Raw genomic sequence first — 27,004 nt, 5'->3', positions numbered from 1 at the left:
AGTGAAAAAGCAGTAAATACACATTTACTGTTTGCTGCCAGGTCATCACTTGCTTTTGTTGTGCAGTTTTATCTTGAAGGTGACCCAGGAATTTGAAGACATTTGAAAAAGTCTAGTTCATGAATTGTATTTAATAATACCAAGTCTAAACTTAAGATGAAAAATTTGTATCCATGGGAAGTAACACATGTCTCTTTATTTTTAAAAAATGACCCCCCCCCCCCCCAATTTGCCAGTTTTACCATCAACTGTATTTTTGTGTGCCTGACTATAAAATTGTTGGGAAGTGCCAAGAAAGAGTGAATGCCAGGGAAAACAGCACCCATAACATATTTCAGGAAAGGGAAAAGATACCTCTACCAGATAGTTAAGAGTAGTGAAAAATGGGTTAATACCAAATTGTGTATCATGAGATGAAAATACCATAGCACAAAAGGGGAAATTGTGAATAAATGCTGTTATCTTTTTCATTATTGTGTTATCAAATATATGGCACTAAGCATTTCTTGCTTTGTATAAGCATAGAATATCTATTGACTTACCTTCATCATTTAACTGATGTCTAATGTGAGGTTAAAGGCAGCCCTCTGCTGTAGATGTGCATGGTAAGCATGCTCAGCCTGTTGTGGAGAAATGTTGGACAGCACTGCTCGTTTGGCTATTTTCCTGTGTGCTTTAATTGCACAGCTGTACCAATGTTTTAGATTATTTTCAATTTTAAGACATCTCTTAGCACTCTTCTTTTTTTAAAAAAAGATTTTATTTATTTTTAGAGAGAGGGGAAGGGAGGGAGAAAAGAAGGTGAAAAGCATTGATGTGAGAGAAATATCAGTTGGTTGCCTCTCATATGTGCCCCGGTCAGGGAGCGAGCCCACAACACAGGCATGTACCCTGATTGAGAATGGAACCAAAGGCCTTGTGCTTTGCAAGATGGCACCCAACCCACTGAGCCATGTCAGGGTGCCCTTTACATGAAACTTCTGACTCTTGATGCTGTTTTACTTTATTTTTCAATCTAAATTTCATTGGTTAACAAAATTACATAGATTTTAAGTATACAGTACCAAGATACATCATTTGTGTATTGTGTGTTCACCAACCAAAGTCAAGTCTCCTTTTGTCACTATTTATCCCCTCTTTACCCTCTATTACGTAATAACCACTTCTGAGGCATAAGTTAAGGATACTTCAGAGATAGAGTTATTGTATGTAATGAAATTTATTTGGGAATTTTTATACCTTTATCATTTCACTGTTGCAGTATTTACTGTTTTATCCTCATCGGGTAAGGATTTTTTTTATGGGTATTAAAATTTTAGATTAGCAATTATTTCAGCATTTTAAAGATTGTTTTCTGCCTTACAACATTTTCTCTGTCATTCCAATTGTTTCTCTTCAGAGATAATGTTTCTTCTATTTTTCTGTGTTCAAGGGACTGTCTTTTATCTTTCTTTGTATGCTTTGAGATTTTTTTTTCCTTATCTTAGATTTTCAGCAGTTAAACCAAAATGTGCCTAATGGTAGTTTTCTTTTAAAATTTATCCTAATCTTTGTAGAGCTTCTTCAACCTCAGACCTGATGTTTGTCAGTTTTGGAGAATTCTCAGTCGGTAGCTCTTTAAACAGTTCCGCCACGTTCTCTTTTGTGTTTTGGGATTTGTGTTAACACTTTATACCTTTTTACTATGTCCATATGTCTATTATGTAGTTTTCTACATTTCTTATCATTTCTGTACCTTGGGCTGGATTTTCTTTTGATTTGTCTTTTAGTTCATTAGTCTGTTCTCTTGAAGTTTAGTACATTTATTGAAATCTTTTATTTAGCATATTTTTTAATTTAGAATTTCCATTTAATTCTTCTTTTATAGATCCAGTTATCTGGGGAAATTCTTTATTTTGTTACCTATTTTTCTAAACATTTTAATTGTAGTATTTGAAAGTCACATCTAACCTCGATATCTGATTATATGTGTAGCTTTCTCCTTTGTCAGGTTTTTCTTTTGGCTTCTGGTCATTTGATCCTGATTCCTGTAATGTCTACTTATGTTTGTGAACACACTGTACACAAATGGTGGACATTATGTATGCAAAACTGTAGAAGCTGTGGATAATGTTACTGATTCCAGAAAGGACTGTTGTTCTGCTAGAACTTTAGAGTCGGGGTAGTTCATCTTGATTCCCTCAGAATCAAGCAGAGATATTGGTGAAGGCTGTTTCTGGTTTGCCCTTATTCTGAAGGCATAGCTCTGCAGGGGACTCAACAGAAAGAAAGCCTTCTCTTGTAATGCTGAATGTGCTGGTTAGCTTTTTAGCATCATACCTGCTGCTTTCTGCTTGGCTGCTCAACTTCTTGCTCCACACAGTATAGGCATTGGCGCACACCTTGAAAGGAAAAACTAGAGAATGTCAGGCTCTCCTCACATGATCTTGGCCTCTCAAGTCTTAACTGCTTTGATTGTTTTCCAATATTTTCCAACAGCTGCCTTTTGTTTTGATTATATTTTATACAGCTAGGAGTTTGGCTTGATACAATCCACTTTCAGAAGAATGTTTTAGTTTACATTTTTCATTATTTTATGGCATTCTCAAAGCATGAAAAAATAGTTCTTTTATCTTTAATAAATATTAAGTTTGTGTGTGCTCTGGATATTTTGCTATAGCCTCCTAACACTAAAGTGTAAGATACAATCTTTGGTTAAAGCAAGAAATAGAAGTAATATTTATTGACTTTCAAAAACATGAAGGCCCTTAATAAACATTTTCAAGTCTAGTTAGAAAGAGCACCTCTTCAAAAAAAAAAAAGACAAACTACTTGATATTGTCCTTACATGTTAAATGAATTTACAGGACATGCATGCCTTGGGAGGACAAGAACCAGCATTTTCTGTATGCCACTGTGAGGTCATTTAATCCTTGGGACAAGTTATGCATGCGTAGATGATGTTCCCACTTTAATAGATGGGGAAAACTGTCACTTGTAAAAAATTTGGAAATACATAATATTATAAAGAGGAAAATTGAAATCAGCCACTATCTATTGAGAGACAACCACTAAGAACATTTTTGGTCTAAGAACATGTCTGTAGTCTTTTTCAGGAGTGTATATATATGTATATTTTATATCATCCTGAAGTAATGAGTTGGAGCAACATTTTATGTGCTCTAAAAAGTGTTTGGATTAGCTATGTGAAATTCAGCTTCAATTTTTTTATAACTTTTATTTGTAATGTCTTCAAATTAATACACAGTACTAATACTGTGTATTACAGTAGTGTGAAGTTTTTAAATTTTGATTAATAAAATTTTAATAGTGCAGACCAAAAAGTCTGCTGACAATTTCTTTTTAGTAATGATCTGGTACAATGGAATATTTCTATAAATTAAGAATTATGTAAATTTTATATGACTTATATAATAGTATATGGTTATTTTTTAAAGTGTCTTAAGTGTTTAATAGTTCTTGTTGAGCTTCCTAATAACTTTTTTATTTGTATTTAAAGGCCAAACTGTTTTCAGATAGTAGTCCAGCACTTTAGTGAAGAACATTACATTTTTTACTTTGCAGGAGAAACTCCAGAACAAGCAGAGGTAAGTTAGTTATTTCTTCAGTATAAACATTTAGGCCTTGTTTTATTTTTTATTTTATTTTTCAATTACAGTTGACATACAGTATTAAATGAATTTAGGTGTACAGCATAGTAATTGGATATTTTTATACCTATGCCTGTGTTTTCTTTAACTAGACTAGTATACTTTTGTGTTTAAGATACAGTGATAAGAATATGTGAGACATAATCATCTTTTTAAAGGAATGAGAAATTTCATGTGTAAAACTTTTTTTTTTTAAGAAATGCAGAAAAACACAGTGAAGGGTTATTAGGTATGAAAACTTCATTTTAAATTGACCTTTAATACTCTATGATGTTGAGTCCAACTGAGAATAGTCATTTAAAATCCTCTTTGCAGAAAGGTTATAGATGTTCTCAGTACAATCAAAAGGTAAGCCAGTTAGTTGTGCTAACAAGCATTGTTACTCTTTGCTGGTTAAACTCCAAATCTAAAAATAGAAGTTCAATCATCAGAAAGAAAACTACTTTAGGAATTTTCTGTTTTTCTCTAAGTTTAAATGTCTACTTTTGGCACTGGCCATTGGTCTATGTGCAGCGCCCTTCTAAAAACCTTCATTAAATTTCAGGGAATGCTGCGAAGAAGCAATGTTTCAAAAAGATCTTTAAAAATATTTTGATTTCTTTGAACCATAGTATTTCTTGGTGTTTGGTGGTATTTTTTTATAAATATGGTTTTATTTCTGCATGTTCTCTATGGAAGGAAATTGAAGGTGGTTAAAAGGTCAAAGACAGTGACTTTGTTTGGAAAGAGAAGATAATTTGACAACCCTGAATATGAAGCAGATGCTCTTAAAATTGTGGATCCTGTCATAATTTATAAAAATATTTGACTGAATATTATAAAAATATCTTTGACAATGAACAATTATGTGTTATGGGTCATAATTGAGTGCCATATTTCAGATCTTTGCAAAATATCTCAATTAAATACTCAGTCCACAGCACATATAAAACCATATTTTATATGTGTATATATACCTAATTTTTAGATTAAAAAGGAAGGTTCAAAACATTTGCTAACTTAGACATTTTTTAAATGTTAGAGAAATTGAGTTAGGAAGGAAATTTAAACTTTAGTGCCTTGCCTTCTAGTTATTTTACTATGTTCCCTTTTTCTAAATAAAGATGTTTATATACCTTGATGATATTTCAGTATGTTTATGCAGCCTCACTTAGCTGTATAAGTAGAACATTTGTATTACATTTATATATACTCTTTCTATAATTTGTATTTCCAAATACTGCTTAAAGTCGAAAAAACCACTGGTATTTCCAATTTTTGTTACTTTGGTGGCTTATGAGATCTCTGGTTATTCTATTTCTAATTGATTTGGTCGTAATTTGCTCTACTATACACTGACGCAGATTCATTGAAATAGCCAACAAATTAAAGACATAATTTTTTTAATATATTTTTTAAGATTTTATTTATTTATTTTTAGAGAGGGAAGGGAGGGAGAAAGAGAGAGAGAGAAACATCAATGTGCAGTTGCTGGGGGCCATGGCTTGCAACCCAGGCATGTGCCCTGACTGGGAATTGAACCTGCGACACTTTGGTTTAAAGCCCGCACTCAATTCACTAAGCTACGCCAGCCAGGGCCTAAAGACATAATTTGAATAAACAATGATATAGAGCTTTCTAGAAAATCAAATGCCAACGTTTATTTTAGATAATTTTAAAGTTTTTCTCTGTTTTCTCTAGAGCACTACATGGTCAAACATTTTAAAATATAGCTACAATTTAATTTGAATATTAGGCTGAAAAATTTTTAAGTCTAATGTTATATTATAAATAACCCAGATCCCTTTATACATTTCTACTAATATCATGGTATAAAGTAAAGATTAGAATGTTTGTCATCAAATTAGTCACTACATTACCCATTGGTTTTTCAGTAGGCCTCCTTTCATAAAATATATCAATTCTACCTTAGGGTGCCTCAAATATACCAGCTTACCTATACATAAATTTTATTTTTTTCACTAATGGCCACTCATGTGATATACTTAACATTAATTTAGAGATTCTACAGACACACAAATTCTTACAGAATTATAATTTTTTTGGTCACTTTTACTTTTTTGGAGTACAAATATATTAAAGTACAGTGTACTGTGAGTTGAGAAGTAGCAGTCTCAAGAAAGAAAGAACTATTGATGATTGAAACTAAATAAACTATAGTATGGTAATTTATTGAGCTGATACTATTTTATTTCATTTATTTTTTTGTAGGATTGGATGAAAGGTCTTCAGGCATTTTGCAATTTACGGAAAAGTAGTCCAGGAACATCTAATAAACGCTTGCGTCAGGTGAAACTTACTTTTCTTTGATTTATGACTGTCACATTTTGTTTATCACTTTGCTCTTTATTTCTGTATGAACTGTTTTGGGCAACATTTCAAACACTTTAAAGATCTTAAGAGAAATTAATCTTGTCAGGCATTTTAAATCTTCTACTTGCTTCAGGAGCCAGATAAACTTATTTCTTAATGAAAGAGAATGTTCTTTACATATGTGCTGGATACTTATCAATGTCATCTTTTGAACACCTGTCAAGGGTCTTTTTATCTCCCACTCAAAGTAAAAATACCAAACCAACAAAAACAAATTATTTTGTTGGGCACTTTTTCTTCCTTAAAAACATTATTTTCGCCCATTTCAAAAAAATGGAACTAAAGGTACTTTATAGAAAAGATCATCTTCCTTAAGGTACTCTGGGTTTTTCATTTGACAGAAATTGTTTTTGAAATATTATTACATAACTCTTAACTATCTTGTTTGAAACCTTAACGTGTTGTATGTGTTCATTATGGAGAGTTAAACTAGGTCCTTCCTTTCAAGGTATGTAAAGTCACCTTCATATTCTGCTTTTTCTTGCTTTTTTTCTTTATAGTTACCTATAGATTACTGGTTAAAAATTAAGTAATTTTAACATTGTAGTTTTGAGGGAAGTTTAGTATAGTGTTTATTGATGAAAGTGACTTGTTTTATTTATGGGAATTGCCAAGAAGCTTGGTGATTTTAACATAATGTTCTATTAGAAATGGATAAATGTTAATATTTGGGTGAGTACAATTTATATTCCCAGTAGCCAAAAGACTGACTCCCTAATGAAATTGAATTATACACATAATTGCTGTGTGTTTTCAAAACATATTTTAACATTGTGTAAGCTATGGAAAAGCATGTTGAATTTTTACAGATTGTGTCTTGTGTGAAACTTAGCCATAAAATTATTATTTATAGGTATAATATCATACAGCTAATATCTTTTGAACCCTTATGTGTCAGGTACTCTGCTTTGTGCTTTACACATATTACTTTGAATCTCTATAAATATTTGCAGTATAAACTTTATTCTAACTTTATATCTGAGGAAGACAGTTCAGAGAAGCTGACTTGTCCAAGGCAAGTAGTAGATGGCAGGAGGGAAGAGAAGACCTGATACTAGAAGGTAGTTGGTCTGAGCTTTGGCATCAAAACTGACAGATGACTATGTTTTTCTTTGGATTGTATCTTTTTCTGTAGAATGAAAAGGTAGACACCGTTTTAAAAATATTTTATAGCCGTGAAACTCTTTATAGAAATTTAATCTTCCAGATGAGCATTAAATAACATACAGGATTTTGATTTCACTTGTGATAGTTGTTTGCTTATATTAATAAAGTATCCTTTTCAGTTTCTCTGAACTATTGTTTTATAGTGAAAAAGATATATTTCATTACTACTGCAAGAGTATAATTAGAGGAATAACTTGTAAAACAAAACTATATTTATAGCAATTGTTTTTGAAACCTAATGCATAGTTCTTGAAATCTGGGGTAATAATTTTTGTGGTTTCTTTAGGTCAGCAGTCTTGTTTTACATATTGAAGAAGCCCATAAACTCCCTATGAAACATTTTACTAATCCATATTGCAACATCTACCTGAACAGTGTCCAGGTAGCAAAAACTCATGCAAGGGAAGGGCAAAACCCTGTATGGTCAGAAGAGTTTGTCTTTGAGTAAGTCTTATTATTATATTAAATCATTTTCTTTTACTATATTGCATTTTTGGTTTTTTTTTCTTTGTTTCTATATCTAAACTGTCGCAACAGGGTACCAAGCCCAGTGTTTTAATAGTACATACATATTTATTTCTGTTGCATTTGTTTGCTTTATTAATAAAGTGCTATGTCCTTTGTTTTTCACCTCATTATTAATGTAAATTAGCATTACTGGCAACTCTTAAAGCATTTGCTAATACACACATACAATATATTTACAAAGGTTTGTAAATATCCTTCAGGCTTTACTTGAAGGAGTTAAAGGTGGTAGGGCAAATGTAGTTTGCTTGTCTGTATTTCTGTATAGCAAGCAATAAAACATGTTTAGAATCTAGTTGTAAATCTAATACATTCAAGTTGTTTAGTAGCAAAATAGGGGCCCTGCTGGATACTAGAAAGATAGTTTGATACAAGGACCTTTTGTTAATTATTTTTCTCCTTGCTCCTTTAGTGATCTTCCTCCTGACATCAACAGATTTGAAATAACTCTTAGTAATAAAACAAAGAAAAGCAAAGATCCTGATATCTGTAAGTTGATAAAGAAATTTCTTTCTAGAGCAAAACAAAAATGTTTTGTGTGCTTTTAAAAATTCATAATGTAGGCTAAAACTGTAGTTCCTTTGTGTTTTTATAAAAGTATTGATATGACTAAATTATACGTACTGTATACCTAATAAGCCTTTAAGATTAAATTACATATCTGTTCATTCTCCCTCTTCCTAATGAGTAGGAAGAAGAAGAAAACAGTTACATAGGTCATCTTTCTGTGGTTCTTCCCCTGTACCTTCTCTCTACTTTTTAAGTTTTTCCTGCTTTCCTGTACTTTTCATGTAAATGAAAAAAAGCACTCTATTTTAAAAAATTTCTTTAAACACAAGCACACTGCTCACTTTTAGTTGTCAAATCTTCCCAGGTTTTATCTTAGCAGCACACCTTTTCCCAGCCTGTTGCTGAAACAGGCAGCAGTTGGATTTAGCAATTCACACAGGTGTGAATTAGTTTAATACCTTCCTAAAAATCAGGCCTAGAGAAAGAAGTGTTTTATGTATTAACAGATAGGTCAAAGCCTGAATTGAATTTTCCTCTGTAAAATGTTTATTCTGTAATTTTTGTATTTAAATGCTTAACATTTTTTAGTGGTTCCACATTAATTTTAAGATAAAATCTGACTCCCAGTAATGACACAGAAGAAAGACCCTTTTTTGATCCACTCTCTCTTTTGCTCTCCCTGTATAATCTTTTGTGTGCGCTTCTCTCCAGCTATACCAGCTTTCTCACAGCTTTACATTATCCATGGATTTTAAAAGCACCCATCCTACCTTCTATTTGGACTGCACTTGTGTCCCCCTTCCTGCTTTCTCTCTCTTTTTCTCTGCCTTTATACTTAGCTACATCTCCAGATCCTATTACAAGTCAGCCTAAAGGTTACCTTTTTGAAATGGATTTTTAACTTCCATGGGCTGAATTAGATATCACTTTTTTAAATATATTTTATTGATTATGCTATTATAGTTGTCCCATTACCCCCCTTCATTCCCCTCTACCCTGCACACCCTCTCCCACCCACATTTTCCCCCTTTAGTTCATGTCCGTATGTCATAAGTTCTTTACCTTCTACATTTCCCATACTATTCTTAACCTCCCCCTATTTTCTACCTACCATCTATGCTACTTATTCTCTGTATCTTTTCCTCCTCTCTCCTTCCACTCCCCTGTTGCTAACCCTCCATGTGATCTCCATTTCTGTGGTTCTGTTCCTGTTCTAGTTGTTTGCTTAGTTTGTTTTTGTTTTTATTTTTGTTTTAGGTGTGGTTAATAATTGTGAGTTTCCTGTCATTTTGCTATACATGTTTTTTGTCTTTTTCTTAGAATAAGTCCCTTTAACATTTCATAACATAAGGGCGTGGTGATGATTAACTCCTTTAACTTGATCTTATCTGAGAAGCACTTTATCTGCCCATCCATTCTAAAAGATAGCTTTGCTGGATAGAGCAATCTGGGATGTAGGTCCTTGCCTTTCCTGATTTGGAATACTTCTTTCTAGCCCCTTCTTGCCTGCAAGGTCTCTTTTGAGAAATCAGCTGACAGTCTAATGGGAACTCCTTTGTAGGTTATTGTCTCCTTATCTCTTGCTGCTTCTAGAATTCTCTCCTTCATTTTTACCTTGGCTAATGTAATTATTATGTGCCTTGGTGTGTTTCTTTTTCGGTCCAACTTCTTTGGGACTCTCTGAGTTTCCTGGACTTCTTGGAAGTCTGTTTTGCCAGATTGGGGAAGTTCTCCTTTATTATTTATTCAGTGAAGTTTTCCACTTGTTGCTCTTCTTCTTCCCCTTCTGGTACCCCTATAATTTGGATGTTGGAATGTTTAAAGATGTCCTGGAGGTTCTGAAGCCTCTCCTCATTTTTTTGAATTCTTGTTTCTTCATTTTTTTCTGTTTGGTTGTTTCTTTCTTCCTTCTGGTCCACTCCATTGATTTGAGTCCCAGTTTTCTTCCCATCACTATTAGTTCCCTGTGCATTTTCCTTCATTTCACTTAGCGTAGCCTTCATTTTTTCATCTAATTTATGACCAAATTCAACCAATTCTGTGAGTATCCTGATCACCAGTGCTTTGAACTGTGCATCTGATAGGTTGGCTATCTCTCGGTCACTTAGTATGGGCCTTTTTTTTTTTCTTTTTTGGTCTTGTCGCACCTGCTATGTATGAGGGGTGGGGCCTTAGGTGTTCACCAGGATGGGGCAACCCAGTTGCTGGGTTGTGACGCTGTATGTGGGGGCGGTGTCCGAGAGGGAACAGTGGCGCTTGCTCTGCTTTCTATTAGACTTCAGTCCCTTCCACTGCTTCCCCCAAGCAAACTGGGCCTTTCTGGTGCTAATTCCTGTGAGTCTCTCCCTGAGCCTCAACCCCCACAGGTGTTTTCAATCAGTACCCCGAGGCTCTGTTTCCTGGCTCTGGGACCCTGGGTTACACACAGTATGTTGTTTCACAGGTGCCACCTTGCTGGGTCTGCCCATTGCCACCCCGAGCCCGGGGTCTACCAGCTGCCACCTGTGCTCCCAGGGTCCACCAGGTGTGGTCTTTTGCACCCAGGATGCCTTACGTACCTGGTCCCACCGCTCTTTGTGCCTTGACTCCTCCCCGCCCGTCTGTCCGACTCCACCCCTCCTACTGGTCTGGATGAATGTGTCTGTTTTAACTCCTTGGTTGTCTGATTTCCATACAGTTCAATTTTCTGTCAGTTCTGGTTGTTATTCTGTTTCTAAATTGTTGTCCCTATCTTGGTTGTGCAAGGAGGCACAGTATGTCTACCTACATCTCCATCTTGGCCGGAAGTCTGTCTAGATATCATTTCTGTATACTCTGTTATCATTAACTACTGTTAGATCATTTATCACACTGTACCATAATTGATTTTCTTCCCTCTTGGCTAGATTGTCACCTCCGTTCAAGTCAGAAACTATGTCTTAATCATGTCTGTATCCCACACCCTTCCTATAAGAGAGTGTGGCACATAGTAGACATTCTATAAGTGAATGAAGTAAACATTCAGTATTGAATTTGTGGTATCACTGAAAACTTCTTTAATAAAAAGCATTTAACACTATAGAGAAGGCAAAATATCAGGATAATTTATTTGTGTGACTAATTTATAGTGTTATCTTTGTAGATAGTAATCATTTTATGTTTTTCTATCACAGTATTTATGCGCTGCCAGTTGAGCCGGTTACAGAAAGGGCACGCCACAGATGAATGGTTTTTGCTCAGCTCCCATATACCATTAAAAGGTATTGAACCAGGATCCCTGCGTGTCCGAGCACGATACTCTATGGAAAAAATCATGCCAGAAGAAGAATACAGTGAATTTAAAGAGGTATTAAATTATTTACCAATATAATTACTATTTTTTAGAATTTTATTTATTTACTTTTAGAGATAGGGGAAGGGAGGGAGAAAAAGGCAGAGGAATATTGATCAGTTGCCTCTCTGCACCCCAACCAGGGACTGATCTGAAACCCAAGCATGTGGAAATGACAACTAACCAACTTAGCCACACCGGCCAGGGCCCAGGCTAATTATTTTTGATGGCAATAACAGAAATATTTAACACTTAATAGAAGATCAGTTAAGTTAAATGTAGTAATTCCATAGTTTACTAGCACACTGATAGGCAGAGAGGGTTGAACAGCCTTGTTGGTAGTGTGATGTTGGTCTTGGGAGACAAAAATATGTAGGCTACAATCTTATTCTTTTTAAAATAGGTTTGTTCAATAGCACATATTCTTAACTATAAGAACATAAAAGGACGTATTTCCTATTAATCTCACTGAGAGTACTTAATGCTGTGTACTTTCAACAATCTTTCTGATGTCATTTCTAGCTTATACTGCAAAAGGAGCTTCATGTAGTCTATGCTTTATCACATGTGTGTGGACAGGACCGAACACTACTGGCCAGCATCCTGCTGAGGATTTTTCTTCATGAGAAGCTTGAATCATTATTGCTATGTACACTAAATGACAGAGAAATAAGCATGGAAGGTATAGTATGGATGTGTTAGTGTGATACTTTTAAACATTGCGTCAACAATTAGATTTTACATATAAAGTATATATGGATTCTATCTTAGAATGTATTAAAGAGTTCTATCATCTTGCAAAATAAGCTGTTCTGCTTTTCCTTTATTAAAAATCAGTTAGAATGTCAGTTCTGCTTCTTATGCTGGCTAGTTGGGTGGTTGGTATTTTTACAAGTTTCTGTCATGGCATATTAATATTCAAAGTCATAAGGAAGTGGCCTCTACATTCAAATCTGTGGCTCATAGTACTTTATGAAGAATCGGTTGGTATACCTTCCATGTTCAGTTGTTTATTGATTACTCTTTAAGTCATTGCATGAAAGTCGTGTGTCAGCCGAATTTCATTTCTATATTCTACAGATAGGTAGTTCCCAGGCAATATAACCAGGCACATAGTGCTTTGTTAACAGCTTATAGGTCATGTCAGAATAACCCATTTCCAACCAGCACTTTAATTCAGTAACAATGCTTGCTTCTAGCCTTTTCCAAATAAACTGTAAAATCTAGAACTATTTCCTCCTAGTCATAGAAAATGTAAAAATACATAGATTTGTCAGAAAAGATAAAGCGACTATATGTATTTTACACTGAGATTGTCTTTTCTGACAATATTTGTGGTCTTTAAGACTTTATTAAAAGTTATTAGCAGCCATGTTTTAGGCTGATAAATTATATTGGGATTTTATATTTTTCATTTGGAAATTAACTCAAATTTTTCAAAATATGGGCTCAATGGACAGCAAAGCTGAATTGTGGTCCTAGTTGTGTCACTAACGTTGTTTTTAGGCAAGTCACCTAACCATTCTAAGTCCTTTATTAAAAAAAATCTATATATGAACATGGTAGTGTTAATCCCTTCTCTTGTTTATGGTCTAATGAAGTAATAGATATAAAGCCTTTTGAAGAGTTAAGTGTATGGAAATATAGGATGTTGTTATAATCAATACTTTAATGCTATATGCAAATGAACATACTTAAATGGTTATAATTGTTGAGGGAAAATGGTTGAGGAAAAAAATGAATTCATGTAATTTTTAATTGGTTCACATTAGTACAGTTCTTTACAGATAATCTTTTAATATATTCATGTAGACGAAGCCACTACCTTATTTCGAGCCACAACACTTGCAAGTACCTTGATGGAGCAGTATATGAAAGCCACTGCTACACAATTTGTTCATCATGCTTTGAAAGACTGCATTTTAAAGATAATGGAAAGCAAGCAGTCTTGTGAGGTAAGAATTTAATGTTTTAAGTATTTGAGCAAAGAGCATATTTTAATAGGTTATGCTTTATAGTTAATTGCATTTTAAGGAAAATATATTAGCTTTTTAAAATTATCAGAATGGTTATATCTTTTATAATACATTTATAAAATGTGTAAAGCTGACTTCTTTTAAAACATCACTTTATTTGGGATTAAAAACCTCAAGTTGCATCAGAAATTCATAAACATATTTTATTATTTCTCCTACTGTACTAATGGTAAAGTATATGCTACTTTCAAAAAGTGTGAATAATATACACTGAAGTTTCTGCTCGAGACTTCTGTTGTATAATCTAGTTAAGTTCTGTAGCATATCATAAAAACATTTAGGTTTGTCTTTGAAGGGTTTTTTTTTTTTTTTGAGGTTGTGGTAGTATGGAATAATCCTCTCAAAAGCAAAAAATGGTTGCATTGTAAATTCATAATAAACTTTGAAGGTAAAGAGTGGAATCTCACTTATATGGATATTGTCTCATTTTATTTTGAAGGAAGAGCAACTACAGAAGAAAAATACTGAATGTATTTGTAGATCTAATACAAAATTATTAAGAAATTGCTTTTGATAATTATACTAGGAACTATCAAATGTTAATTCTGCATTAAGTTGTCGATATTTACTATTAACTTAGAGGAAATAAAGTGAAGATTTAGTGTTGAAAACCTGGGGTAACACCACAGTTGGTCTAAGGGTAAACGATACAGAAATTTTGCAAGTCTACAGAGTGTCTGGTTGCTGGATCCAGGCTGGGGAATATAGACATATACAGATAAATCCACTCCATTGATTCTATATCAGAAAATTTACACTTCAAAGGAAAAGTTTTGAGAAAGGTTCATGATTCTGCCCAATGCATTTTAGTGTTTTATTAGTCAATAAATAAGTCATATCTCATTTAGAAAAGTCAGTCTTTTCTTCAAATAAAATTAAGGTATATTTTATAATAACAGTATGATCTTTCTTTCCATTTAAATGCTCCTAGTATGTTTGTGACTATGTGGCCACCAAAGCTGGTTTTTTTGTCTTTTAGTTAATCTATATTTTAAAAGAAAGTCTAATCCAATTTTATGTATGTGTAAAAATCTATAGTAAAACATCGTAAAGGAATAGAACTTTAATTTACCAGTATTAATTTCAAAGCACCTGAAAATTGTTGAATAATCTTAGCTTGCTCTTCAATTGAGTACAGTTGAAACTTGAACAATCCTGGGGGTTTAGGGGCTCACCCCAGCTCCCACCCTAAATGGGAAAAATCTATGTATAACTTCTGATTCCCACAAAACTTAGCTGTCCCTCTGTATTTGCAGCGGATTGGTTCCAGGACCCCCACTGATAAATCTGTGGATGTGCAAATCCCTGTATAAAATGGCATAGATCAATGCATATAGTCGGCTCTCTGCATCCAGACTCCCAACTGCAGATCAGAAACTACAAGTATTTATTGAAAAGAGTTGGTGTATAAGTGGATTTGTGCAGTTCAAAACAATGTTGTTCGGGGGTCAGCTTCATCAATTGGGAATTAATGGTAACAAACCCAAGGAGTTCTATTGTGTAAACAGCTTAATTCCCAGTTTACCTCCCCCTAAAAGACTAATAGAGATTGAAAAATGCAAAAGTAGAGAACCTTGAAAATAGCAAGTTTGATACCTGGATTCATTTGTGCTTATCAATGCCAAGATTCAGTTATATTGACTTATTCTTTCTTCTAGTTAAGTCCATCAAAGTTAGAAAAAAATGAAGATGTGAACACTAATTTAGCACACTTATTGAACATACTTTCAGAGCTTGTGGAGAAAATATTCATGGCTTCAGAAATACTTCCACCGTAAGTGGTGAAATTTTAATTTGGAAAGACATTATATTATATATCTGCATTTTGAAAAAATTTATACTTCTAAAACATATAAGCTTTTACATTGTCCTGATGTTATGATACCTCTGTCTCATCATCCAAATACTTTTTCTGTACTTTTCATTAATGCAGAAGTAATCTAAAAATGGTAAGATTTCTTCAAAAGTAAATGTAAAAATTGATTAAATGAATTAATGATGAAAGCTTATTTGATTTTGTCAGTACTTTGAACCAAATACTTTTTTAGGGGGGGAAGGCCAATTGCATTAAAATATATCATGTGTTTGGGAAAATAAACTTTGGGTATAATGAGATCAGTATTTTCACTTGCTTTCTGTATTGAGATGATTGTATTGTTTTGGCAGGACACTGAGATATATTTATGGATGTTTACAGAAATCTGTTCAGCGCAAGTGGCCTACAAATAACACCATGAGAACAAGAGTTGTTAGGTAAGGCTGAGCAGTTCATTTGCTACATCACTGTATATAGTTCACAGAGAGTCAAGGAGATAATTGTTCAAGACTTTTTTCTTTTACTTTAATTTGGAGCCCTGTTGAAAATTTTCTTGAGTTCAGATGGCTCCTAAACTATAAGTTATCGTGGGTTTGTTTTGTATTGTACTGTTTTGATTTTGGAAGTTACTGTGAGATTACTTCGATATCTTCTGCATTTTCTGAAAACCTAAATATTTATTTATAGTCAGTTAACTATTTGGGATTTTTATTTTATAGAATGAGGTTTAAAAGTTATATAATCAACAAAATCTGGCTAACTTTATAGTACCCTTCATGCACATATATGTGTACACACATGCATATACATGTGTATCTGTAGACAGAGGGAGGAGTTAAGGAGAGGAAGGAAGGAAAGAAAAAGAGCAATAATTGAGCCATTTAGGCATTAATTGGTTTGTAACACTTCTGTGACTCTGGACTTATCTGCAGCCAGGTCCTCTAGTTCTAAAGTTGTATTGCAGTGTTCTTGTTTGGTGCTAAGAGGAATTACAAAGTTAGTGGTTAATGTAGAACTAAAGACTAAACTTCTAAGACCCAATCTAATATTCTTAATACTACTGCAGACTTTGGTTAACCATCCTGAAGCCATTCAAGCCTGTTGGAAATTTAGTGAAAAAGCATCAGAGAATATAGTAGTTTAATAGTGATATGATATATTATGTAGAATATATATACTGCCAGTCATGTTAACATCCCATAAAAAAATTAGCCAATTACTAAAAACACCAGTATCATCCAGTTAGTTTTGAAACTGTGTGTTGATCTAGTCCCTAACCTAAATTTTGTAGAGGCATCTACTCTTTTTACAGATAAAAATTTTAGAATCATACCATAAATATTTAAGAATTGTAAGTTCTGTATCTCTTGGCTTTAGTTGTGATTGAGAGAAAAAAGGAATTATAAGCATATGTTTCAGAACAGATGTATGTGTAATGTAAATTAACACTTGTATAAACTGTAAGTTTCAAATAAGTATGAAGTCTTTCCAGAAGATATCCAGTATCTACTGTGAAAAATAGAGACATTTATTGAAGAAGACACACCATACAGGATGACACCTCAGTCTCCTTCAAAGTAGGCACCTTGGCACCTCACACAATTTTCCCAGTCTCCATCAGCTGCCCTGTCATAGTTTCCTGAATCTCATCAACTGTGTGAAATCTCTTCCCTTTCAAGGGTGATTTTAGTTTCGGAAAATGCCATAGGTCACAGGTCGCCAAATCCTGGGATACAGGGGGGCTGAGTCACCCGCATGATTTGATGTTTCTCAAAAAAACTGCACAAGGTGTGATGCATGAGCTGGCCTGTCTTCGTGATGAAGCTTCCAATCACCAGTTGCCAGTAGCTGTGGGCTTCTGAATCATCCAAATAGTTTCTTTGGAGGAATGTTAAAGCTTAATGCAAAACTTGATGCAGATTCATTGCTGTACTAGTTCAGACATTTTGAATGTGACAGCCACACAGTACACGTGCTTGCTCAATGGCATCTGCTGCCCCTACTAACTAGTACAGTGAAGTTGTCATTGTGCACACATGAGCATTCCAGTCCACTCCCCTTGGCTGCCAAGTTACATGGATATCATACAAACTGTTCTCATTACATTAACAATGGCTCAACTTTTTCTAGATAGGCCTCATACACTTGTTAAACAAGCACAGCAGGAAATTCTGCTATGTGCATTGATACCATAGGGTATTTTAAGGAGTATTTATTGCCAAGGTGACCATTTCTGCCCTTAATAAGCTTTTAAATATATGTGTAGGTACCTAGTATACCTCTTAAAACAAAGTAGATTGCACACTAAAATTCTAGGGTTTCATGTTGCCAGGTTATATTTCAGATTCTACAACCTACATAAGTATCAAAATATGTTCAAATAAAATATATAAAAGATTCTTCATAAATTAAAATCCAAATTTAAAGACTTCATAATTGTCGTATATCTAATTGCAGCAGATGTTAGGAAGTAGCATAGTCACTTTCTAAGATTCCCAAATTAGCGAACTGTCAAGTGTGTATTGGAAGGTAAATGCTGAACAGTTGGTTATCCACTCTGACAAAGAACAGAAATTGTGTTGCTTATTTTAGTCTCTGGAAGGAATTTTATAAACTATTTTGGGAATAATGCTTGTCTTTACAAGCAGCAGGTAAGAGGTCTAGTATTAATATGGATTCCTCTTACAAGGAAATTGAGAAAAAGTGTCTATGTGACAACATATACTCTATCAGGCTAGGAAAAGGCTAAATAGGCTTGCAGTTTACATTATACATTTTTCCCTGAGTAAAATTAGCAGGTAAAATCATATATGATAATGTTGTTAAGCCATATTCTTTTATACTACTTTTTGTTTTTGCTATTATTTTGTAATTCAAGAACTTTTTTTTTTTTACTTGAGAAAGCCTGATGTCGTTTTCTTTGTGGCCATAAAAACTTTTCACATTCTATTGTATGCATTTGCATTTATCAAGGACTCACCGTTTTCCTTAGGACAGTGGATTCTTATTTTTATGTGGCATGTCAAGAAAATCAGTAGAACCAGACTTTACTGGGTTCTGTTTAAATACAGAAAGAAAAGTGAGAAAACAGTAGTTTTAGGAGTAGTTCCAGGATTTTGTATCATAAAAAGGTTTATTTGTGCTCCTATAGTTTTTCCAGAAAGTCTTAGTGTTTTTAAGGACACTGCTTTAGCAAATTAAATTTAAAATGTACTACTGGCTTAGAATAAATAAATAGTAGCCAAGGTAATAAATACTAGAGATAATAATAAAAGGCTTCCCAGAGTAAATCTAAAATCCTAAATTTGGAAAAGTGAGTATGTATGTTTAAGAAGATACATATGTTCTTAAAGTAGAATACTCTAGCCATTTTCTTAACGCTGTGTTTGTGGTTCCCTGTATTAGTTCAATGTTCATGGTTTTATGAGTATTGAAAATTTTATCATTTTATGTAGTAGTTTTAAAAAAAAAAAATCTTGTCCTCCCTTTCAGTGGTTTTGTTTTTCTTCGACTTATCTGTCCTGCCATCCTGAACCCACGGATGTTTAATATCATCTCAGGTAATACTTTTTGGTAAATTTTTGAAATTAAAAAATTAGAATAAAACTTCATTCTGTTTAATAAGGTGACATAATGTTTTAAGTTTGATTTTTTTTTTTTAAATATCCAATTAGGAGCCTTGGTATGAAACATTCCAAAGCACCCTTCCATTTCTTCTTCCTTCATTTTGCTACTTTACCTTTTCTTGCCATTTGCCTCTTTTCCCTTCTTTCCCATCTAATACCTGAAGCTTTCGATGGTATAATTAGTTATTGTACATATCACTTCATTTCCATTTCTATATGTATCTCAAACTCTTTATTATGATGACTTTTTCCTATTTGCATCTTGGCTTTTCCAAATAGGGAGAAGAGCTTTTTGTGTGCTACAGTTGCAGTAGTGCTCCGTGATTACTTTAGAAAGTTGCTCTTTAGAGATTAGACATTTTCCATTAGAGATTTCTTTCCACCAGTTATATAGTGTTAATCAGCTATATTTAACTCTAATAACCAAACTGTTTTGCTTTTTACCTGTATGTCCATTGTGTAATGACTTTCAGATTTTTGAGGGTGATATTTGTGACTACTATGAATGTAATAATGAGCCATTACTAAAATAAGGAACCTGAACCATATTTATCTTAATAATTTGAAGCTCAAAGTTATATAAAAATATTCAGGAATATCTTAATTTTTACCTTTATAGCCATCCCATCTCTGTCATTGTTTTCTGTTGCTACTAAAATGATTAAATCTGTGGTCTATTAAAAATTAAGCATTTAGAATTCTTTTGGAGAAATTTTTTAATCTAAATGTTGGCCTCTGAACCCCATTAGTCAGTACAATTTAGTTTAGCAGCTTAAGCTACAAAGTACAATGGAGAATCAGGCAGTCAGACTCCCTGTCCGTTTTTACTGTTAAATAATTATCTTGTTTCAGGGCTTATATTTAATAGCCACATACTTTTCATTTACATCTACTATCAGTATTCTATAAGGAGTTGTTTCCTAAGTAATCTTTAAAATATTTTTAAAGATTAAATACATGTTTATTTTAAAACATGTATTAAACTGCATGTTTTCTCTCAAAAATAAAACAGTGGTACCAGACTTCATCTTTGTTATTGAGCTTATAACATGAATTATTTGTAGTCAGTGGAGGTTCGGAGCAGAGAATTGCTCAGATTGCAGATTGCTAACGTGAGTGGGTTGAAATTAGCCTTGTGAATTGTCACAGTGTATAGAGCAACAGTTTTTTTAAGCGATAAAAGGTAAAAGCTTTGAGATATTGGGAATTGCTGAGTCCTGTAGTACTACTCTTTTCACAAAACTAATAAGTGTATTCAGTATCTCTCCCTTTATCTCAAGTTCTTTTGAATTATGCAGGTCATACATTGTCAAAAAAATTGAGTTCTGAATGGGAGAACATTAGTATTTTGAACAGTAAAGAATTACTGAAGTCCTAAATTTTTAATAGTTTCACCTGGAAGTACTTTTGGTGCTGGTCTCATTAGCTCTGTACAATTCTCTTATAGATTCTCCATCTCCTATTGCTGCAAGAACACTGACATTAGTGGCTAAGTCTGTTCAGAACTTAGCAAATCTTGTGGAATTTGGAGCTAAGGTAAAAACATTTTGATTCTTTAAAATAACATTTGTGAATGAAACTTGAACATGATTAAAATCATAAAAATAGCTTATGTAAATTGAACATTGGGTATTTTATTAACCCAATTTATATTTTTGTTCGTATGTTGATTTTTTAAAAATGTTTTTAGATTTTACATTTTAATAATGAAATTTTTATTTTAGCCATTATAGAAAACTGTATCTTCAAATTTGAATATACTCAGATCCTCAAACTTTTAAGTCTAAAAATCAGTCAGCATATATGTAAATGCACTGCAATAAACTTTCAAAAATTTATTTCACAATAAACATTCATCGTTAATTTTAAAACTTGGATGAGCCTGTAAAACCACCCACATGTGATCCTACAACCTAAGGCCTATTAATACTCTGCTAGGGATCGTACTATGGCACCTCCTTTTCCCCACATGTAACAAACCTTTTGCTTTACGTCTGTTTCTTTGGAATTGACCAGTGAGGTCTTTATCTCATCTCCTTCTTCTTACTGATTTTAGGAGAACTTGTGTTAATATTAACTCTTTCTTATTTTACAACATAGCATATTTTAAAAATAGACTTAAGTCTTTAGTATGAAGAGCAATTTATATGTATAGCTTAACTTTTGAATTTATCTGAATCGTGTTGCAGTCCTTAATCACACTGCATTTTAATTCCCTATCATCTGCTAGATTCTAACTTCAAAGTGGGGCCCATATTTGTCTTAGTGCTTCGCAAATAATAGTTTATCAGTAATTATTTTGTATAAATTACACATAAGCAATTTGTGTCTGCTAGGTTTTGTGTTCTGATTTGTTCTCATTCCAGGATTTATTCTTTCAATAAAATACTCCATTTTCTTTTTTAATTGTATTTTTCTGTTACCATTTATTCCCCGTAAGCCCCTCTTCCCCCACAACCACCACACTGTTGTCCATGTCCTTGAGTCCCTTTTCCTTTTTGCTCAGTCATCCAACCACCACCTAAATACCCCCAACCACCCCTGCTCCCCAGAGCTGTCATTCTGCTCTCTGAGTCTGTGTCTGTTTTGCTTGTTCGTTCATTTTGTTCATTAGATTCCACATGAATGAAATTATATGGTATTTGTCTTTCTGTGACTGGCTTACTTCACTTAGGATAATGTTCTCCAGGTCCATCCATACTGTAAAATTTATTTTTTTTATGGCAGAGTAGTATACCATTGGGTAAACATCCCATAGTTGTTTTATTGGTTCATCTACTGATGGACACTTGGGCTGCTTCCATATCTTGGCAATTGTAAATAATGCTGCAGTGAACATGGGAGTGCTTATGTTCTTTTGAATTAGTATTTCGAGTTTCTTTGAATAAATTCCCAGAAGTGGAGTCACTGGGTCATAAGGCAGTTCCATTTTTATTTTTTTGAGGTATCTCCATACTGTTTTCCACAGTAGCTGCACCAATCATCAGTCTGCATTCCCACTAAGAGTGCAAAAGTGTTCCCCTTTCTCCACATCCTTGCTGCAACTTGTTGATGTATTGATGATAGCCATTCTGACAGGTGTAAGGTGATAGCTCATTGTGGGTTTTAATTTGCATTTCTCTGGTGATTAGTGATGTTGAGCATCTTTTCGTATGTCTGTTGGCCATTTGTATGTTTTCTTTGGAGAGGTGTCTATTCAGGTCCTTTGCCCATTTTTAATTGAATTGTTTCTTTGGTGGGAGTTTTGTAAGTTTTTTATAAATTTTGGATATTGACCCGTTAGCAGAGGTATTTGCAAATATGTTCTCCCATTCAGTGGGTTGTCTTTTTATTTCATTGATGGTTTCCTTTGCTGTGCAAAATCTTTAGTTTGATATAATCCCATGGGAAATTAAAAGAAAAAATTGCGTTCACAACTGCTTCAAAAAGAATAAAATAGCTAGGAATAAATCAAGGATGTAAAACCAAGAATGTAAAAGACCTGTATTTGGAAAATTATAAGACACTGAAGGAAAATTTGAAGAAGATACAAATATGTGGAAGCTCATACCATGTTCATGGATAGGCAGAATTAACATCATTAAATTGTCCGTGCTACCAAAAGCCATCTATACATTCAGTGCAATTCCTATCAAGATACCAGTGACGTATTTCACAGAACTAGAATATTTCAAAAATCTATATGGAATACAAAAGGCCCCAAATAGCAACAGTGATCCCAGGAAAGAAAAAGTTGGGGGAATCACACTACCTAATATCAAACTATACTATAAGGCCATAATAATCAAAACAGCCTGGTACTGGCATAAACACAGACACATAGACCAATGGAACAGAACAGAGAGCCCACAAATAAACCCAGAACTTTATAGTCAACTACTATTTGACAGAGCAAGCAAGCACATACAGTTGGCTAGATAGCTTATTCAGTAAGTGATGTTGGGAAAATTGGACAGATACATGCAGAAAAATTAAACTAGACCACCTTCTTTTACCACAAAGAATAAAAAATTCAAAGTGGATTAAAGACTTAAATGGTAGACCCAAAACCATACAATTCCTAGGAGAAAACATATGCAGTAGAATTTTGGACAATGCTTATAGCAGTATTTTTTCTGACATATCTCATTAGACAAGGGAAACAAAAAAAAAAAAACAGATTGAACTACATTCAGTTCTTTAGTATAGTTGTTTACTTATGTTAGAATGAAAATATTGCCACTGCATGAAACGTATTGCTATGGATGGACACAGATTTATAAGAATTCTTGGTACTTGTAGGTTTTCATTATATAGATCTAACAATATTTATATAATTTGTTTTCTGATGTATATAGTAAGTATTTTTTTTTTTAAATATTTTTAGGAGCCCTATATGGAAGGTGTCAATCCTTTCATCAAAAGTAACAAACATCGTATGATCATGTTTTTAGATGAACTCGGGGTATGTATATAATTTTTCAAGTACTTTGAGACCTATAGTTAGTATTGCTGAGAGTTAACTCATTTTAGCAACAACTTTGAATAACATTTTCTACCTGGACCTAAAGAAAAAGCTTCATATTTTTGTTTACCTTCTTAAATTGTTTTGACTATAGTTTTAACCATTTATTCTTACACTAAATGGTTTACATCAAGCATACACTATTGGGTTGAGTTTGTGTCATTTTGTAGTTTCCGTTTTGTCTTTCACTACTCTATTAGTTGTTCTACCTCACTATTGTGACATTCTTTTGCTGGTTTAGCTACTTTTACTTTGCTGCAATTGTGTGGAATCTGAAACAAGATAGATAACCCATAGTCTTGACCATGTTCAATAAGTAAATGTACTGGAGAATGAGTGTTCTTGTGGCTTTCTAGGAATAAAATCCATGAATTTGGAGTTATAATTCACTCAGTAGGACCACCTATATGTCTTATGAACCTTTACAAATAAAATAGTGATTATGAAATTAAGAACAGGGGGTTTTAAAGAAAATATTTAAGACATTGGATTCTTAGTATAATTTACTTATATAATTTACTGAGTATAATTTACTAAGTTATATATTTTCAGATACTGACTAAATCTAAACCAACTAAATATATTAGCAGTTCAGTTCATGTATATAGAAACCAGGAAGGGAACAAGTATGTGTGAAGTAAGACAGGTGTATGGCATTAGGGAGTGCTAGGGTAGGAGACTGAGCTGCCCATGTTCTGCCTTAATGCATTTTCAATTCAGTCAAAAACACAAGCAAGCAGTCCTTACACCACTGTGCAATCAAACCTATCAGTACTGCTTGTGGGCCCCTAGTTTGCAACCTCAGGTATGAAAAAAAAATACTGTGTAAGAAATTATTGCCCTGGCTGGCATAGCTCAGTGGATTGAGCGTGGGCTGCGAACCAAAGTGTCGCAGGTTCAATTCCCAGTCAGGGCACATGCCTGGGTTGTAGGCCATGACCCCCGGCAACCGCACATTGATGTTTCTCTCTTTCTCTCTCCCTTCCCTCTCTAAAAATAAATAAAAATTTTTTTTTAAGAAAAATTATTTATAGCATAGCTCCATATTTCTAATGAAATAGAGAAATAAAAGAGCAAATGTTAATGGTATCCATCATGTTTCCGTACGTGAACTCTGGGGAAGTTTTGAAGATAGAAATATTTCTAGTTTCAAAAAATATAGTTGGCCAGTGATTGAAAAATATATTTAATTTTACAGAGCTGTTTGAAAACTGTTCACCCAGTATTTAAGGCTAGTTCATTTTATTCTACGTTGTATTTCTAGGTTTTTGGATGCATGGTTGGGACTCCCTTTCCCATATAATAATTGGATGCATGGTTGGGACTCCCTTTCCCAATCATAATTGTTCATAGTCCAGCTTCCTCTTTCCTAGTAATGGTACATGTGTAATGTAGCTTTTCAAACTGATAGAATCCCAGTGTTCTAATACTCTTCTAGTTTCCTCATACTTTTCTTTCTATTCCTTTACTACATGTGTAAATCAAATGTAACTTTTCAAGACTCACCTGAAATACCTCCTTCAGGAAGGCTTTGCGGATCCCTAAACTTGAGTTTCTTTTGTTTTGCTTCCTCTGCATTTCTTTGATATATAATCCTGTGTTGCTATTATCAGTTTACTTCTGTCATGTCTACCTGACTGTAAGCTCTCTGAAGGCAAATACTAGTCTTTCATTTACATAATCCTTCATTCACTAAATGAGTGAATGAATCATTTAATAAATAAAAATGTATTACATTCTAATTGTTTCTTGATACTATAGAACACTGAGTGTTCTGCAGTACTTAGGAATGTATAGCAAATATTGTCACCATCCTGGGTGCCATATTAAATTTTATTCTAAGGCTCAAAATAACATCAGTATTTACTGTTAATAAGGTACTATCAACTTAAAGTGACTTACTCTCTGAGTCTTTTCTGAAGTACCATAATTTAACACTGATCATTTCCACACATTAGTGTTTCAGGAATGAACCACACATACACATTATGGGCCTAACGGGTTTTCATGACAGTTTTGTAACATAGCTCTTACTATATATGCTGATAAATTTAGGCAAACTGTAGTAGCTAAATAATGAAATTCAGTCTGAAAGCACGGAGGGGCTTTTTTAGGTTGCATTTAATCCAGAATAGCAACCAATACTTACATTGTTTGGCATGTTCCAGATTAAAAAAAAAAAAAAAACCACATACACAGAACTATAAAGTTTAGGAAATCCATTTATTTAGAATAGCAGTAATACTGTACAGTGTTCTGCTATGCTGTGGAAGGAAACTGAACTGGTTTTGATGTGAAACTGAGGTCACAAAATCTGTTAATCAGAATTAGCACTGAATGTTACATTTGAATAAGACTTTAGAATTTTAACAGAACTTTAAGAGAATATTCAAATAATACCTTGACAGTGTTATATGTTTAAAATTCTAGCATAATTAGGATTTTTTTAGAAAAGAATTTAAGATTTATATTTCTAAATTTAGTTTTATGATTTTCTTGAAGAATGTACCTGAACTTCCAGACACTACTGAACATTCTAGAACTGACCTGTCCCGTGATTTAGCAGCTTTGCATGAGATTTGTGTGGCCCATTCAGATGAACTGCGAACGCTCAGTAATGAGCGTGGTGTACAGCAGGTAGGTTTTTGCCAGCCTTTGTTGAAAATGATGTTCCATTAGCATTTAAGATTCTCTGAGAGGTAATAAGTAGCTGAATAAAGGTCAGCATTTTATTTTATCAGTTATAATATTGCATTTTTAAGAATGAACCATAATATAAGAAGATCTCAGCAGACAGGGTTAACAGGCTCAGACTAAGATTACGTAAGTTTGGTACTGCAAAATGGTGTTTATATACTTCAGTGCCATGTGTGAAAATGGCAAATAAGCTTGTAAGTCCATGGCCAAGTGATTCACAAACTGTCAAACACATTGAGAATTATTCAGGAAGTTTGATTCAAATATTTCCAGATCCAGAAATTCTATAGTGTGACAATGGAAATCACCATTTCTAGTTAAATTCTTCCTGAGTAGTGTCACTACACTGGCCAACCTTATAGAGGAGATTAAAGGACTGAGTTTTCTTCAACCTGAGATTCTAAAACCAAGTTAAGATAATAATCTCTCACTAAAGTTCTAGTCACTTTAGAAACTTAAGTAGTGTGCATCATGGGCCTACCTGCATGCCTATGGCATGTATGTCTCCTTGCTACACTGGGGCAAAGTTTACTATATTACTTGCCATAAACATTAAAATTCTTACTGGAGGATTTGGGCCAATTGAGACTAAGATAGGTAAAGGTGATGTTTGTTTTAATTTTAAGCCCAGTGTTTCTTTTATGATTCTTTAAAGTGCTCGCTCTGATGCAAGTTGATTGGGCTTGCGATGTGTCATTTATAATGGTAAGTCTGTATTCTGGCCTCAGTAGATAAGAGAGTGTCAAACAATGAATGTCTAGTTACTTTAGTGTACAAAAATGCTCTCTTA

At 33.7% G+C, this 27,004-nt stretch overlaps 1 protein-coding gene across 1 annotated transcript in view; it reads left to right on the top strand.

The window, feature by feature from the left end:
- RASA1 (RAS p21 protein activator 1) overlaps positions 1–27,004 on the top strand; it is a 117,338-nt gene that overhangs the window by 89,057 nt on the left and 1,277 nt on the right. The window contains exons 12-24 of the mRNA XM_045848291.1: positions 3,500–3,587; positions 5,862–5,939; positions 7,477–7,634; positions 8,128–8,204; positions 11,378–11,550; positions 12,058–12,217; positions 13,348–13,490; positions 15,230–15,345; positions 15,738–15,824; positions 18,880–18,947; positions 20,461–20,549; positions 23,380–23,457; positions 26,020–26,154. Of these exons, the coding sequence (XP_045704247.1) occupies positions 3,500–3,587; positions 5,862–5,939; positions 7,477–7,634; positions 8,128–8,204; positions 11,378–11,550; positions 12,058–12,217; positions 13,348–13,490; positions 15,230–15,345; positions 15,738–15,824; positions 18,880–18,947; positions 20,461–20,549; positions 23,380–23,457; positions 26,020–26,154 (1,450 nt within the window). The remainder of the gene's footprint in view (positions 1–3,499; positions 3,588–5,861; positions 5,940–7,476; positions 7,635–8,127; positions 8,205–11,377; positions 11,551–12,057; positions 12,218–13,347; positions 13,491–15,229; positions 15,346–15,737; positions 15,825–18,879; positions 18,948–20,460; positions 20,550–23,379; positions 23,458–26,019; positions 26,155–27,004) is intronic.

The sequence above is a fragment of the Phyllostomus hastatus genome, unplaced genomic scaffold, assembly GCF_019186645.2.
Source record: "Phyllostomus hastatus isolate PE091 unplaced genomic scaffold, TTU_PhHast_1.1 phas_contig_58, whole genome shotgun sequence".
NCBI lineage: Eukaryota > Metazoa > Chordata > Mammalia > Chiroptera > Phyllostomidae > Phyllostomus > Phyllostomus hastatus.
The sequence above is the reverse complement of the archived record's forward strand: the minus strand, read 5'-3'. Positions and strand labels throughout refer to the sequence as shown.